This window comes from Emys orbicularis, chromosome 1 (genome assembly GCF_028017835.1).
Source record: "Emys orbicularis isolate rEmyOrb1 chromosome 1, rEmyOrb1.hap1, whole genome shotgun sequence".
Taxonomy (NCBI): domain Eukaryota; kingdom Metazoa; phylum Chordata; order Testudines; family Emydidae; genus Emys; species Emys orbicularis.
In genome coordinates this window covers 49,013,132-49,029,798 of record NC_088683.1, presented here as the reverse complement: position 1 = coordinate 49,029,798, position 16,667 = coordinate 49,013,132, and the positions used below count along the sequence as shown (strand labels likewise).

General features: G+C 38.8%; 1 protein-coding gene across 1 annotated transcript in view; it reads right to left on the bottom strand.

Annotated features, from left to right (window-relative positions):
* Positions 1 to 16,667, bottom strand: part of ANKRD26 (ankyrin repeat domain containing 26) — a 173,887-nt gene that overhangs the window by 85,551 nt on the left and 71,669 nt on the right. Inside the window, exons 18-21 of the mRNA XM_065405700.1 lie at positions 13,960 to 14,217; positions 6,223 to 6,302; positions 1,523 to 2,584; positions 377 to 627 (exon numbers count right to left, since the gene is read on the bottom strand). Coding sequence (XP_065261772.1) covers positions 377 to 627; positions 1,523 to 2,584; positions 6,223 to 6,302; positions 13,960 to 14,217 — 1,651 coding nt within the window. The remainder of the gene's footprint in view (positions 1 to 376; positions 628 to 1,522; positions 2,585 to 6,222; positions 6,303 to 13,959; positions 14,218 to 16,667) is intronic.

Sequence of the window (16,667 nt, the reverse complement as noted above, 5' to 3'; positions counted from 1 at the left end):
TAATTTTGGCTTTGAAAATGTATTTGGCCTGAATATTGATACTGAAGTCAATGAGAATTTTTAGGTGGTTCAACATTTTTTAAAAAGCAGCTAATTTAGGGTTCTAAGTCTATTTTAGGCGCCTAACTTTTGGCAACCTTTTTTTTAAAATCTTGGTCAATGTGTTCATTTGGTCAATGGGCAGTGCACAAATTATGTACTTAACTATTTTTAGGAAGGAAGGTAAATTTAGTGTCACTTGTAAGCAAGCACAATGTGTACCCCAAGTTTTCACAGGTGGAAGACTATTTCATTAAGTTACAGAATAAAAAATACTTAAGACAATTAGGTTTACATGCAAATAAATGAAGATTATTATTTATTTTTACTATCTTACCCCTTCAAAGGTATTTGAATTAACTTCGCTCTTTCCTTGGAGGAAATACTGTTCTTTATGTGTTTTTCTTCTTCTGTGGTTTCTCCACTTTCTACTGTAGAATACTGGTTCCCTTTTATAGTAAGTTTCTGTTTCATTTGCTGATTAATACCATTTCCAGCCAACGTTTGCATATATGATTTATAAGCATCTTCTCTTTTCTCCATTGCCAACATTTCCCCACATTTTTGCTTTCTCTTTTCCTCTTCTACCTAGGATAAGAAAGTTTGACACTCAACATTTTTGTCATCGTTTTCTTGAATTAATAAAGAGGTATTCTTACCAGAAGGTACACTAAATTGTATTCCTAGGATTCACATAAAGGAACTAAAAAGTGTTTTTAATTTTAAAAGAACTACACTTACATAATATTCCACTACTCAGGGTAGCAAGTGAGTGGGAATACTTTCACTCTTGGGGGGGGGGGGGGGAAAGGTGAATTCACTCACTACTAAAAAGTTTAATAAAAACATACCCTTTAAAACTGAAATACAATTTACATCTCAAAACATGAAGCAATGAAGAGCATAACTGTATTAATGACAGGAAGTTTGAAGGAATGAATAGTGTTTGTTATGTAGACATAATAGATATGATTAACAGAAATGTGCAGACAATTCTTTTTGAATGAAAAACACCTAATCAGAGAATGGTTTCACTGCAAACTGAAGAGTTTCAGCAAAGGGTAATGAAAGATACACATGCACAGAACAGAGCAGATGCAAAGATTAGTCAATACCCTGTTCAGAAGCTATTTTCATTCTTTGGTTCAAAGTGAGAACCGATGTAAATGTGTGCATTTCCTTTGAAGTCAATGGAATGGCACCTACTTACACTAGAACTGAATGTGGTCCTTTATGTTTGAATTGTAGACTACTATTAAGAATAACTAAATTTTAGGTTTCTTAAATCTTCTAAACCACATAATGGAGGAAAGGAAGATTCTCTCCACCTGCCTCTCTCTAGAGATATGAAATATATTTGCATTGCACAAAAAGCCAATTTGCATAAGAAACCTTTCTGAAATGATGAATAGCTGAAGTGAACAGGATGGTTGATGTGGAGCAAAGACCAATGAAAATGAAGCAGCAGCAGGTGAACCTCTACCTCTTTTTGTAGTTGTACTTTCTCTTTCTCCAAAGCCAGGAATACTATCTGCAGCATTCCTACCTCATTTTTAAATCTTTCCATATCTTGTTCCAGTTCTTCATCCAACGATCTTTTCAAAGTTTCATCATGAGATTGTCGAGAGTTTCCCAAATTACTTTCAATTTCAGTATTACTAGTTTTAGGATTGCCAACAAAGCAGTCTTTGGGAATATTATCATTAAAATAGTGTGAGTCTTTTCCACGTTTGATTTTTGCTACAGCAAGAAATGTGCTTTTATCATCTGTAGAAACAGGTCTTACAACATCTGGAATATTAGCTCTTTTGTCCAAAATGCTTTCTTTCAAACTATGTTTTAGTGAATAGCCAGGACTATTCTCTAAATTTGAAATATTTCCATCCACATTTTCTTCTGTTTCCATAGCAGCTATTTGGTCTTCCCTCTCTTTATTTATAGCTACTTTTGTACTTTCCGCATTGTTAGTAAAACCCTCTTCATTTGCATTCCATATATGTTCAGTACACGGTTTGTTATCATTTTCACATAGCCTGATGCTATACTGATTGGGATGCTCATGAGAACTGGAATTTAAAGCATAGGAAATTACGTTTTCATTGCTGGAGTCCTTTTGTTCAAGCACAGAGCATAGGTCCATACATTCACTTCTTTCTTCTATTCTACTGGTGGGTTTTGTCAAATTATGTGGCGCTTCATGAATGCTCTCCAATTCTTCACTGAAGCCATCTTGTAATGTCCCTTCCATGGGCGTAGTTTTCTGAAATTCATTACCGGTAATTTCACCAAATATTTGCTTTAGCTCTGCTGTAATGCTTTTAAAATTTGTTTTCACTTCCCTTTTCTCATTTTCAACCCACATTTTCTCATATCTTTCTTCCCAAAGTTTTGGATTTAATTGCACATCATCACCATGTGAGTCCTCATTTTGTTTTAGTGGCTCAGTTTTCATTTTTGGATGTGGAAATGAAATTTCTGTTTTGTCAGTCTGATAATCAGATGCTGTTTTTTCTGTCAAGCTGGTTGTGTCTAATATGTATTTATCCTTAAGAAGGCAGGTATGGAGAAAGAAAAATTAGTAAAAGAACAGCAGTTACAATTAGTCTAGTAAGCTTATGTTGCCAGCTTGTCCAAATATCACAAATCTGAGCCAAAGACATCTTGAAAATAACTGGTCTGTAACCAAATCTTGTAAAAAATCCCTAAACATTCAAAAGGTTTACTGAGTGTTGTTTATATAAAAGGAGTCTTTATTTTTTATTTTATAGAGTCTTTATTTTGGCTGGATTGGATTTATCTGAGCAATGTGGTTTCTTAATTCATTTTAAATTTTCAACCCGTCTACTTTCTGTAATTTCAAATATATAAATTAAAGAAAGACACTGGAATGGACTGTGCCTCTGAAATCCATGTGGAGAAAGAGTTCACCCATATACAGATCACCTTCTCTCTGTGAAGAAGGGCCTTCTATCTAGACCCCTCTCTCAATGGTCCAGAGACTGCACTATGGGAGATGGAGGAAAACAAATCAGGGGAAGAAGAGACAGGCTAGAGTTCATGTTATTCCTTTAGGGGAGCCATCCTGGCCCAATGTCTCCTTTCAAATATTTGAAATTAGAGAAAATTTCAATACAGAAGTCACCTGGAAAAGTTTGTACGCAGATTGTGCTAACTATCTCCTCTCACCCTAAATTCCAGGATCTGCCCTACCCAAGAGGAGGTCATAGTAATACAGATCCAAAGATGCGGCACTCTCACAGGGGCCATGCAGCTGCATGGATGGCCTGGTCTCTCACAGATCCCCTGAAATCCTCCTGGTTTGGGGGAGGGAGGGAGCAAATTTTCTGTGGTGATGAGGCAAACTCCAGCTCCCACTGTGATGGTTGGGATAATCTCTGTGAGGGAATCCTTGTGGAGATTTCTTCTCAAGAAGTCCCCTCCCACAGCTTCTAACAAAGAAGGGACTCAGATCTATTTCTAGTTATTTGCTGAAAACACCACATGTGGTGGAGGTTGGTTCTGCTCCAATGATATGCATGTATCCTCCACATTTGTAATTCACTATACCTTTGATTTTCAAGTTTTAAAAACTACAAAATTATTCAAATTAATGACAATACGCCCAATGGGCTTAAACATTGACACAAGATTTCCATGTCATGCAAAATGCAGGGGGCATTAACTTTTGTGCAATATTCTGTTTCATTGGCTTCATTTCTACTATACCAATAATTAATGTTTTGGCTACCATCACCTAGTTTAATGAATACAGTAATAATTACTGCACCATTATCGAACAGGTGTTTTCTTCCAGTTACAGGGTTATTTAAAATAGTTTATATTGAATACCCATTTCCCTTTAACAAAAAGTTGTTGAAAAGGAAAGTAAGATCTTGTCTCCTAAGTAAAATCTTGTGCAATTTAAACAGGCAGGCTGAAGAAGAGAGCTCTCCTACTGAAGCCAATAGGGTTATACACATAGTAAAGCAGAAAGAACTTGGCCCTTGATTCCTTTATTTTTTCTTCTTCCATTCACCATATATGTTTTGCATGAACTCTCATTGGTTTGTCCCAAAATTACAATTTTGTAATTTACATTTTAATAAGGTTATTGTTGTAACAAATAAAAATTTACAGGTTTGTATTATGCTTTGTTTAATGAATCTTTGCTTCAGCCAATCAAAAACCAGGCTTCGAAAACAAATCTAAATATGCAAAGGAGAAAGAAACAACATTTAAAGGCTATGTCATAATGCATACACACATGGGGGTCAGACTAGGCTACATAGGCACCCTTAATTCTTGCATTTCCGAAATTCTGAGTGCTTGACTTTGCAACTGTAATAATGTTCCTTTAATCTCATTTTGTGTGTGTGTCATTTCCTTGGTTTTTAAATAAGCAAACTAAAAAAAAAACCCTCCCATGTGGCATCATATTAGGCCATGGGTCATTAGTAGGGTTGAAACTTTTAGATCTATAGACCTCTGCCACTTGAGCTAATGGAGTAATTGATAGCAGTTGTAGCTTGTCAGCTTCAATGAGGAGAAACACAAAAAAGGGATAAGACACGTTGCCAGCAGGTTTCATAAATATTTGCTGACAGCTGAGGAACGGTGCCACTCAGGAATCTTGAGTTCCATTCCAGCCTCCATGGGGAGTGTGCACACAGTCCACTCCCCCAAGTGAGGCCTTTTCTGCCACATCTTCTCCAAATGGTCTGTCTCAGTCCATCTTTTCCCTGCTCCTTGTTCCAGTTCCAGTCCCTACTCCTCAGGCTTCTTATCTCAGTCTTCTTGCCCAGCCAGTTCTAGTCTCACCCCCCAAGGCCCAGCTCCTTTTCCCCAGTCTCCTTCCCCACTGATCCCAATTCCTCTCTCGGCTCCTCATCCAATCTATCTCCAGCAACCTGGCCTCCAGTCACCTCTATCCTCCCCCGTCCCTTCTGGCTCCAAAGCCCAATTTTCCTTCCAAGACTCCTAGTTCAATATGACAGACACATAGCAGGTCCTTGCACCAGTCTCTTTGACCAGCCAGTCCCAGTTCTCTCCCCACAATCTGACTCCTTGTCAGATCTGTCTCCTCTCCCTCATCACGTCACTCCTCCCAACCCATAGGTTCTCAGTCCCAGTTTCCCCTTGGCTCCTCATCTTATCTGTTTCCCTGCCACCTACTAGCTCCTAGTCCCTCTCTCCCATTCCCAGTTTTCGACCCTCCCAGCCCCAAGTCTCAGTCTCTCATCTCTCCAGGCTTCTTGTACCAATCTACTACCCCACCGTCCTCAGGCTCAGTTCTTGTCTCCTCTGTATTCAAATCAGGCAGCTTCCTCCACCACACTACCTGGGCCTACGGCGGAGGGAGGAAATGGGGGCACGGGTGGATGTGTGATTGAAAGTACAGGACACACGGTCTCCCTGCTCTCAGTTCAGGTGCCTAGTCCCAGAACAGACTGCAGTAGTCCAGCACTGCATTTGTAGAGTCCTGCTCAGCCCCAAGCTAGAACACGCTCAGTAGACAGAATATTTGGGGAATTCAGCTACAAAAAATCTAAATTTTCTACTGTGAATGTGTGAACTGCTAGTTTTCATAAGCCTGTAACTTGGTCAAATTTGCAAAGATTTTTATGGGGACAGCAAAAAGATCTCCTCTACACCTCCTCTTCCCCTCACTTTTCCTGAAAATTTACGTTCTTTCTCCAAAGCACAGAGCTTTTCAAAGAAAACGTTCCCAGACTTTTTTAACATGGGCCAATCAAGGTTTTTCTCCCTAGCTTCACTCTGAAAAATGGCAGAATCTATTTGGCTGAAATTTTCCAAATAAACAAAAGAAATCAGCCTGATGTAGACAACTAGCAAAGAAAATCTCAGCCCCAATGGTTAAAGTATGGCAAAGTTATAAGCAATTGAGAACAGTTTCTTTTATTGGGAAGTGCTGGGCACCCTTAATAAAAGGTGGCACTACCAGCGCCACCTATAAAATGATTTTAGTTTACAGGGCTGATTTAATTCATGGGTTCTAAAGCTTATTTACAGTTTTTAAAAAGTACTTAGCAAGGGCTTTGTGACATTTATCATCCAGCAATTCAGCATGTGAACTGGTTAATGTCAATTTTATTTGGTATAACATTAGTGTGAAACAGTTTTCAAGATAGCCTTATCTAATTAAAACAAATTTGCTTTACATACCTGCTTCTTGCAGTTTTCACCTGCATCTTCTCGTTCTTCATCTGGTGATGGCATATTAAAGGAAGGTTCGAATAGTTCATCTAAATTAATATTGAATAAAAATGCTTGTAATTGTAATTTAAAGGCATTAACCTGTAGCATTTACTTCTGCCTATATTACTTTGCAAAAGGTCAATTCTTACAGCTAGTATATATACACATTAAACAACAAGGAAGTTTTAAAACATCAATGGAAAATTCACGTTTCTCATAAACTTATGCAATTTTGAAGCAGACACTGACCCAAAAGAGCTGGTTTAGTTTTGAACCTTTTCTTCTAATTAATTTCCTTTTTATATATATGAAAGAAATCTATTATAGATCATTATAATAATAGATGCCAAACACTTATCACTCCTATCTCTCTTGGAAATAGATAATTAGACATATAATTTCTCAGTCATATTGCTCATGCCACTTTACTTCCGCCTTGTTGCATATCTGTATTATGACACAGTCTAATTACATGATCACATTTTTCCACAGGATGCCTGCCTCATTCAGTGCACAGGATGGACCTGCTTTGGGGAGTAATCAAGGCTGTGTAGTAAAGGAGGCTGTTTACAGGACCCCTGCCTCATTTGTTGCAGAAATTGGGAGTAGGCTTACCAGAATTTAATTATTTTTTATAATTTCAGTGGATAACATCAAAATTTATCTTTAAGCATTTTTTTTTCCAATTATTGATTTAAATTTTCACAGCTGCAAAAAAAATTATGGGTTTTAAAGCATCTTTTCCAATTTTTATCGATTTAAATTTTCCAGAATTGGGTGAAATTATGGTGGGTGGGAGAGAGTCAAACACTTATTTAATGACAGACATTGAGATTCAAAAAGTTAAAGCTTTATAATCATTAAAAAATAAATTGTCAACATCGTATGTCAAAATATACAAAGCAAATATCTTTAAATCAAACTCTAAGAAGTTTTCAAACAGCATTTTTCTTAGTTTACCTCTTTGTACAATTTGATTATCATCGATGGAAATATTTTCATTGGTTTGCGTATGCATGGTGAAATTGAAATTTATTGACAAAAATCTAATCCTTCAAAACCTATGAATAAGGCAGCGGATTGCAGAAAGAGATTAGTCTCATGGCTAAGATACCTGAGTGCTGCTCTGAAGAACTGAATTCTCTCCATGCCTCTGCTACAGACTTCCTCTGTGATGCTAGTCAAGTGGTTTTAGTCAATTAGGCAATAGCGTGCCATCGCTGGTAAAATGAGGGTCCGGCTGGAGAATCTTGCCTGTATGCTCGGGGTTCTACTGATCGCCATATTTGGGGTCGGGAAGGAATTTTCCTCCAGGGTAGATTGGCAGAGGCCCTGGAGGTTTTTCGCCTTCCTCCGCAGCATGTGGCAGGGGTCGCAAGCTGGAGGATTCTCTGCGACTTGAAGTCTTTAAATCACGATCTGGAGACTTCAACAGCTGAGTTAAGGGAAAGTGGGTGGGTCAGCTTTTGTGGCCTGCATCATGCAGGAGGTCAGACTAGATGACCATAATGGTCCCTTCTGACCTTAAAGTCTATGAGTCTATAAGTCATTTAAATCAAACTTTTCACAGGTGGCATGAAGTGTGTGTTCCTCATATTCTGGATCCCCGACTTGAGACCTTGTAGCCTGATTTGCAGAAGTGCTGTGCCCTCACAGCTGCAACTGAAAGAATCTGAAAAATCAGGTCCTAGGAATTTCAAATTGTGGATCCAAAAGTTAGTGCATACTTTTGACCTTAATTTCTCTGTGCCTCAGTTCCCCGTCTGTAAAATAGGGACACTACTACCACCTCACCTCACAGGATTATCATGAAGATCAATTAGTATGAGTGCTTCACAAATAATTATAGTGATGAGAGCCATAGAAAAACCTATGAGGCAATTAATAATTCTGTCTTCAGAGCAGGATTTGAATAGTGCACAATAAATAATGGCTAGGGCCAAACAATGAACAGTGAAGAGAAAACAAAATATTGAATAGCTGCTCAGTAAGTGAACACGGACTACTGTGTGCACTAAATGAGGCTGGTGTCCTGTAGAAAAAAATAGGATGTCATCACATAATTCCAGAATGTATCATAATGCATATGCACAAGGAGTCTGAATTAGTGTTACCAGGACAACCTTAGTTCTGGCATTATCTAACTTTGCAACTTTAATGATCCTTTAATACATGTGTGCATGTATTAATAAAATGAATGCTATTTAAAATAAAAATTCATATGAAAATACGGGAGTAGAGGGAGGGCAGTGGAGAGGAATTTACCATACTAGTTTTAAAAATTTCACTCTCACAAATGTTCACCACACCTAAGATGTCTGGAGTAAATAAGAAGTTGCCCCTGTAGACATGTTATAGACAGAGTAGATTTTAAAAAAAATATTTTAAATTAAAAAATTAGTTTTTAAATTAAAAAAGTAGTTTTTATTTAAATAAAATTGTTTAAGCTAAATACATTTTTCTTTTTAAAAATAAACCTATTTAAAAATAAATTTGAAATTATGACAACCTACGTCAAGGCCTAAATTTACTATAATCTATTAAAATAATTCAATTAAATAAAAAATATTAAACAGTACATTTTTGCTCTGAAGTTTTAAAGAAAGCTAACCTTTGGAACTCGTCAAGCACATGGAACAAGAGTTTGTTGAAGTGCTAAACACGTGTCTCTGATAGCAGGGGCAGAGAGAATATTTTCTTCATTTTAGTTTATTCAAATAGTTCAGTTCAATGACTAGGTCATTTAAAGTTAAGTAACTATTGGGAGTTGAAAAACCAGGAAAGCTTGTTTTCTTCCAATGTATGAATAAAAATTAGGTGAGAGAGGATGAGCTCTACTAGTACTAAAATCTTGAAGCATATGGTGGCCAGAAACAATCAGTTCCATTCACAAAGTACAGACAATACTCCTTGGTTTGATGTTTTAAATGCAAAATGTTTTGATTCTTTTTTTTTTTTTTATATGTATCCAGCACACTGAAGGTAATTATTTAAATATTGTTTGTGCATTTTTAATTGAATTCTAATTCCCATCCAAATAGAGATTGAAACAAATTGCGAGTAAAAATATTAATCTAGTAAATAAGAAACACATCAATCATCATTTCCTACCATAATAAAAAAAGGGAAAAATTAAGCATCTAATAAATGTTAAGCAATGTAATTGCTTAAATGTGTATAGATACAGTGTATCTGTCAGGTAAGCAAAAAGAGGTACCAAATGTAACTAAAAGACTCTAATTTAGTTGCAAATCAACATGTTTTAATGGTTACCAACTAATGAGAATCAATCGCTCTTTAGAAAAAGAACTAAAAAGTACAAATGCAAAACAAGATTAAAATCAAATATTTAAATTACTTTGATTAAAATTAATCCACTCTGTTTACAGAATAATTATCCATTTTGGGAGTCTCCCAAGCATTTGGTACTGGCCACATCTCATATGGTAATTCCAATGTTCCTAAGAACTTCAAAAAATTGGCCAATTCAAATAAGAGACAACTGAAATGAAAAGATCTCTATAGAAATGTTTTGGAACCCTTTTCAAAAACAGGTTCTGAAGACTGAAAGATGTACTCTGATTCCTCTCCTTAAACAGAATCTAAACCAGTCGTCCTCAACCTTTCCAGACTACTGTACCCCTTGTAGGAGTCTAATTTGCCTTGCATACCCCCAAGTTACACCTCACTTAAAAAAACTACTTGCTTACAAAATCAGACAAAATATAAAAGTGTCACAGCACACTTATTGAAAAATTGCTTATGTTCTCATTTTTACCATACAGTTATAAAATAAATCAATTGGAATATAACTATTGTACTTACATTTCAGTATATAGTATATAGAGCAGTATAAACAAGTCATTGTTGTCTGTATGAAATTTTAGTTTGTATGGACTTCGCTAGTGCTTTTGATGTAGCCTGTTGTAAAACTAGGCAAATATCTAGATGAGTTGATGTCCCCCCTGAAAGACCTCTAAGTACCCCCAGGGGTACACATACCCCTGGTTGAGAACCAGTGATCTAATCAACTGTGCTTTGCAGAGATGACCATGAGACCGCTTTGAACATATCTGCTATTACAACACATCTTAGGTTGGCAATCAGAGCTATTCTGCCTCAATGAGGGCCATATTCATGATGTGACTGCAGGCCTGCCCAGTCACAGCAGTAATACAATACAATATTACACAGGTATTTAGACATGATTGTTTTAGTAATGACAGTGCCTACAGAGATGGTGTCAAAAACCACACCTACACCCAACATCCTCCAGGTTTACTCCTAGGCTCCTTCCCTCTCCCTCAGCTCCTCCGTTATCCCTGACTCTCCCAAGCCTTTGCACTCTTCTGACAGGTGCAGGAAATGCAGTTCTGTATTGTAATTTAAATGAATTACACAAAGTTCTGTATTAATATGCCTAATAAGGAATCTATTTGTCAAAAAAAAAAAAAAAAATTACCAGAATCTTTTTTTTGTCTGTTTTGTTACAGACATATTTGCTGACAGATATTTTGAAATAAATTACCAAAATAATTTAAACTGTCATGATTTATTCTGACAAATAAAATATGCAGAATTTTCAAATACTGTGTGCAGAATTTTTAATTTTTTGGTGCAGAATTCCCCCTGGAGTAACCAATCTGGTGCAACAACAGGCTGAAGCCTTGCTTTGTGAATGGCATAAATCTTTCCAAGATAACTGGTGAAGCACATTTGCTGAGCCTGAAGGGCTGCTAGGACTGAACCAATACCAAATCTCAGCATCCACTGGAAAGATACTAGTAAGAAAATTGCTTGAAGGAGAAATCCTTTAGAAGTATTCTAGGCTGGTATCTTATCAAGCTTACAGAATTCTCTCAAGTGTCTCAAAGAATAACCCCATTTATTAATAATATATGGAGATATACCTATCTCATAGAACTGGAAGGGACCCCGAAAGGTCATCAAGTCCAGCCCCCTGCCTTTGCTAGCAGGACCAAGTACTGATTTTGCCCCAGATCCCTAAGTGGCCCCCTCAAGGATTGAACTCACAACCCGGGGTTTAGCAGGCCAATGCTCAAACCACTGAGCTATCCCTCCCCCCATTCCACATCAGGAAATAAAGTTGCACCTTCTCTATTAGGTTGCTGTAAATACATCAGGCCCATGTCCAAGTCCTCTCAGTCAGCCTCTAATGACAGTTTATGGCTTTTGTCCCAATCCTCATAGTGATTAATGGATCAAAACCCAGTTATGTTAAAGACCAAATTTCAATCAACTGCTGAGACAGCTGTACTCCTCTGGGACACTGCAGATCACAAAACCCAGGCCTAAGCATGCAAGTATTGGGGACAGAACATTCTCAGTTCAGGGAATCCAGCTACGGAACAATCTTTCATCTGAAGCCAGTGGGTATATGGTCGGCGTTGCTAAGCTGTGCTGCCACTGCCCATGCTACCACAACTACACTATTTATACTAGTGTAGCTCGATGTGCTAGCGCAGGTATGTGTAGACTTGCTGGGAATCACAGCCCTACCTCATAATGCAGATGAGGTCTAAGAGTGCCTTCAGGCAGTTTAGCTTAGAACACTTTAAAGTGGACTAAGCTCAAGTGCACAAAGTTATTTTCAGTACACAATAAGAGGCCACACGGAGAATTAGTATAGAGTAGCTAGTGTGTTGTAAATCCATACCCTACCTTGCTGTTCCCTAACTTCCCATGTAAACAAGCCCTTGGTGAATCCAATGCCTTACTGTTTTTAGGAAACACTGCAAACCCTCCTCTTCAAAAAGACTTTTCCATCATAATGGCACCCACAACTCTGACTCCCCCTTCTATGTGAAAAGAACCCAACAAAAACAAATCAACCAATTTTTTTTTTTTTTTTTTTTTTTTAAAAGAACTCTACCCCAGTCAGAGGTTTTATCCTGAAAAGGGTAAAGTACCAGACATACTGCAAAATCTAGTAGGGACTTCGCTATTATTATTAATTTTAAGTGGAAATGTGACAGAGTATAGTCCTAAAATAGAAAAATACAAGTTAAATGTTATCTTCAGTTAGAAGATAACTAGGAACACTATTACCATCTTTTGATGTTCATTGTCTTGTATGTTTCTTTTCAACATTTTTCTGTATTTCTACATTTTGTGTAATTAAGTTACTGGAAAACCAACTGCTTACCAGTGAGAAATGAGATCCTGTTGTTGGAACAGTAAGGTTATTTTTATTGCAGTATTCTGACTTTGAAGGTCTTAGTTTTTTCCATGCTCTTTGAAGCATTAATCATTTACAGCTTAATAACAGCAATTTCAAAGCAAGGGTCATTATGTCCTTTCCATGAAGCTTCACAATTCTGAACAACATCGCCAAGTAGACCTAATATGCAACTACACCATGCTCATCTCCCGGGCACTGCTTGAAGCAGCTGGGCTTCTTTCCTGAGGTGAATCAGTGCTGATGCATCTTTGTGTCAGAGTTTTCTCCCTCGCCACTCCCAACCCAGAATGTTATCCTCATCATCACCATCCCAGAAGAAAGGTTCATGTCCAAAGCCTCTTATTTATGAATGACTTGCACCATAGTTCACCTTTTCTTCAGCTATATTTTTGAGTTGGTGTCAAAACTTTAGAATAATGTGACTCAAATATAAACTGAGAGACTCAGAGTCAAAGACAATTTTTAAAACACATCAACAATGCAAAGGCAACCAGTGTGTGCAACAGGTTACCAAAACAATTGCAAGAATAACTGTGCAAAAATAAGACATATATATGGGGAAAACAATATAAAAAGTGTATAATGATTAAGAGAAACATTTTCAAAAGTACCTATGAGAGTTAGGAGTCTCAGGGCTTGTCTTCACTACGCAGCTAAATCAGCGCTGCTGCAATCAATGCAGCGGCATTGATTTAGTGGGTCTAGTGAAGACATGCTAAATCAGTGGTGATCAACCTGCAGCCCATGGGCCGCAAGCGGCCCATCAGGATAATCTGATTGTGGGCCACAAGACATTTTGCTGACATTGACCATCCACAGGCCCGGCCCCCCGCAGCTCACAGTGGCCACAGTTCGCCGTTCCTGGCCAATAAGAATTGTAGGAAGCGGAGGGCCACAGAGATGTACTAGCCTCCATTTCCCACATCTCCCATTGGCTGGGAATGGCGAACCGCAGCCACTGGAAGCTGGGGGGGGGCTGTGCCTGCGGACGGTCAACGTCAGCAAAATGTCTCGCAGCCCGCAATCAGATTACCTTGATAGGCTGCAGGTTGCCCACCACTGCATTAAATTGATGAGAGTGTCTCCCATCGATTTCTGTACTCCACCTCAACGAGGGGCGGAAACAATGTCAGTGGGAGAACAGCTCCCATCGACACAGCGTAGTGTGGACCCCGCGGTAAGTAGACTTGAGTTAAGTCGACTTGAGTTACGCTATTAACGTAACTCAAATTGCATAGCTTAGATCAACCAGCATCTGTATTGAAGACAAGCCCTAAGTTCCATTGACTTGAAATGGGACTTCGTGACGTCTGAAAATTGGATGCAGGCACACCTCCTCATGCCAAATTAAGGTATAGAGAGAGTGGAGAAGGACAAGATAGAAGGATCACAAAGATCTTCCACTCCCCAAATTCCAGTTTTCAAATAAGTTCTTCCACAGTAACTGTAACTAAGAACAACTGGGGAAAAAATTATAACAGATTATATCAACAAACAAATACCTTTGCTTTTTAGTATTACTGGCAGGAGTTGTTTTTGGAGAGAGTATAAATGGGTATTTTCTGGTGCAGTCACAGTTTGAGCTTTTGACATTTCTTCTAATCTTGGAGGAATAACTCCAGAAGCCGTGGCTGGTGCATCATCCTTTGCTGTTAACGTTGATAGTAAAGATGAAGGATTCCCAAATGTCAAAACCTTGTGGCTTTTAGTACCCGGTAAATTTTTAAGTGAAATGCTAGTAGAATCCCAGTCTGATACATCTGAAAAGAATATCAGATTTAAAAGAATTAAAATGCAGACAGTAATGCTAAATTCTAGTAGCATACGCAGTCATCCATGACCATCACATAGTAGACTGCATCTTTCTACCCTCAGATGCACATGTAGTGGTCAGAGTTATCCCAACAGTGTCAAAGCCACTTAGGGCTTGTCTATACTTACGCGCTGGTTCGGCGGCAGGCAATCGAACTTCTGGGTTCGATTTATCGCGTCTTGTCTGGACGCGATAAATCGAACCCAGAAGTGCTCGCCGTCGACTCTGGTAATCCTGCTCGGTGCGAGGAGTACGCGGAGTCGACGGGGGAGCCTGCCTGCCGCGTCTGGACCGCGGTAAGTTCGAACTAAGGTACGTCGACTTCAGCTACGTTATTCACGTAGCTGAAGTTGCGTACCTTAGTTCGAATTGGGGGGTTAGTGTAGACCAGGCCTTAGACACATCCCAAGGCAATCTGTGCACATCCAGAGACTACTACTCTAACTCAGTGTTTCTCAAACTGGGGTCGCCGCTTGTGTAGGGAAAGCCCCTGGCGGGCCGGGCCGGTTTGTTTACCTGCCCGAGGGATTTACTGGCCGCCGCTTCCCGCAGCTCCCATTGGCCTGCAGCAGCGAACCGCAGCCAGTGGGAGCTGCGATCAGCCAGACCTGTGGATGGGGCAGGTAAACAAACCGGCCCGGCCCGCCAGGGGCTTTCCCTACACAAGCGGCGACCCCAGTTTGAGAAACACTGCTCTAACAAAGCATAGTTTGCGTGTACCTTAGCAAGCCACAAAACATTATGTTTGATGCTATCTTATGATTAAGGGGAGAGATCTTTTTTTTTTTCCCTTTCTGTCTTGAGATTTCCTTCCTAACAAATAAGGGTACTTTATAAAGGGATTCTTGCAGTGACCACAGAGCGAAGAAGGAACTGATTATTTCATTTGCATAAAAACACTATGGGAAAGGGATATTTAGCTATGCTCTGAAAGCCCCATATTCTAAAAACAGATATGATTTGTGAATCAGTATCTAGGAAAGCAATATGGAAAAGTAGTATTTGTGACGCTTTGGGGTTCATCCAAACCAGTAAACCAGGCAACACCTGCCTTGGAACTCTGGGTATCTTAAATGCTATGCTGTTGTGGCTCACAGCCCTGACACCAACAGCTAGCATACAAGCAGGCAGGTCACACCCTGGATTCTATAGCCAAATTACTCTTTACAGGGGGACATCGACAATCCTTTCAGCCCTGAATTCTGCCCCCAAAACATCTCTCTATACAGTGCTCAGCCCCTCTTACTGTGGCATCCACAAACCTTATCAGGTTTGCTGCTCCTTTAAAGAGACAGTACACAGCAGCTTATTAATAGGGCAGTCAATTGATTAAAAAGATAAATTGTGATTAATCGTGCGATTAAAAAAATTAATCGCGCTGTTAAAGAATAATAGAATACCATTTATTTAAATATTTTTGGCTGTTTTCTACATTTTCAAATATATTGATTTCAATTACAGCACACAATACAAAGTGTACAGTGCTCACTTGATATTTATTTTTATTACAAATACCTGCACTGTAAAAAACAAAATAGTATTTTTCAATTTACCTAATACAAGTACTGTAGTGCAATCTTTTTATCATGAAAGTTGAGCTTACAAATGTAGCATTATGTGTGTGTGGGGGGAAAACGGCGTTCAAAAATAAAACAACTTAAAACTTTAGAGTATACAAGTCCACTCAGTCCTACTTCTTATTCAGCCAATGGTTCAGACAAACAAGTTTGTTTACATTTGCAGGAGATAAAAGTGCCCACTTCTTCTTTTCAAAAATGTCACCTGAAAGTGAGAACAGGCGTTCGCAGGGCACCGAGGTAGCCGGCGTTGCAGGATATTTACGTGCCATGTCCCTTCACGCTTGTGTCGTGGGGACACGATATGTCCCTTCACGCTTCAAACACCATTCCAGAAGACATGCATCCATGCTGATGACGGGTTCTGCTCGATAACGATTCAAAGCAGTGCGGACCAACACATGTTCATTTTCATTCTCTGAGTCAGATGCCACCAGCAGAAGGTTGATTTTCTTTTTTGGTGGTTCGGGTTCTGTAGTTTCTACATGGGAAGTGTTGCTCTTTTAAGACTTCTGAAAGCATGCTTCACACCTCCTCCCTCTCAGATTTTGGAAGGTACTTCAGATTCTTAAACCTTGGGTTGAGTGCTGTAGCTATCTTTAGAAATCTCACATTGGTACCTTCTTTGCGTTTTGTGAAATCTGCAGTGAAAGTGTTCTGAAAACGAACAACATGTGCTGGGTCATCATCCGAGACTGCTATAACATGAAATATATGGCAGAATGTGAGTAACATAGAGCAGGAGACATACAATTCTCTCCCAACGAGTTCAGTCACAAATTTAGTTAGCGCACTAACATTTTTGTAATGAGCGCCATCA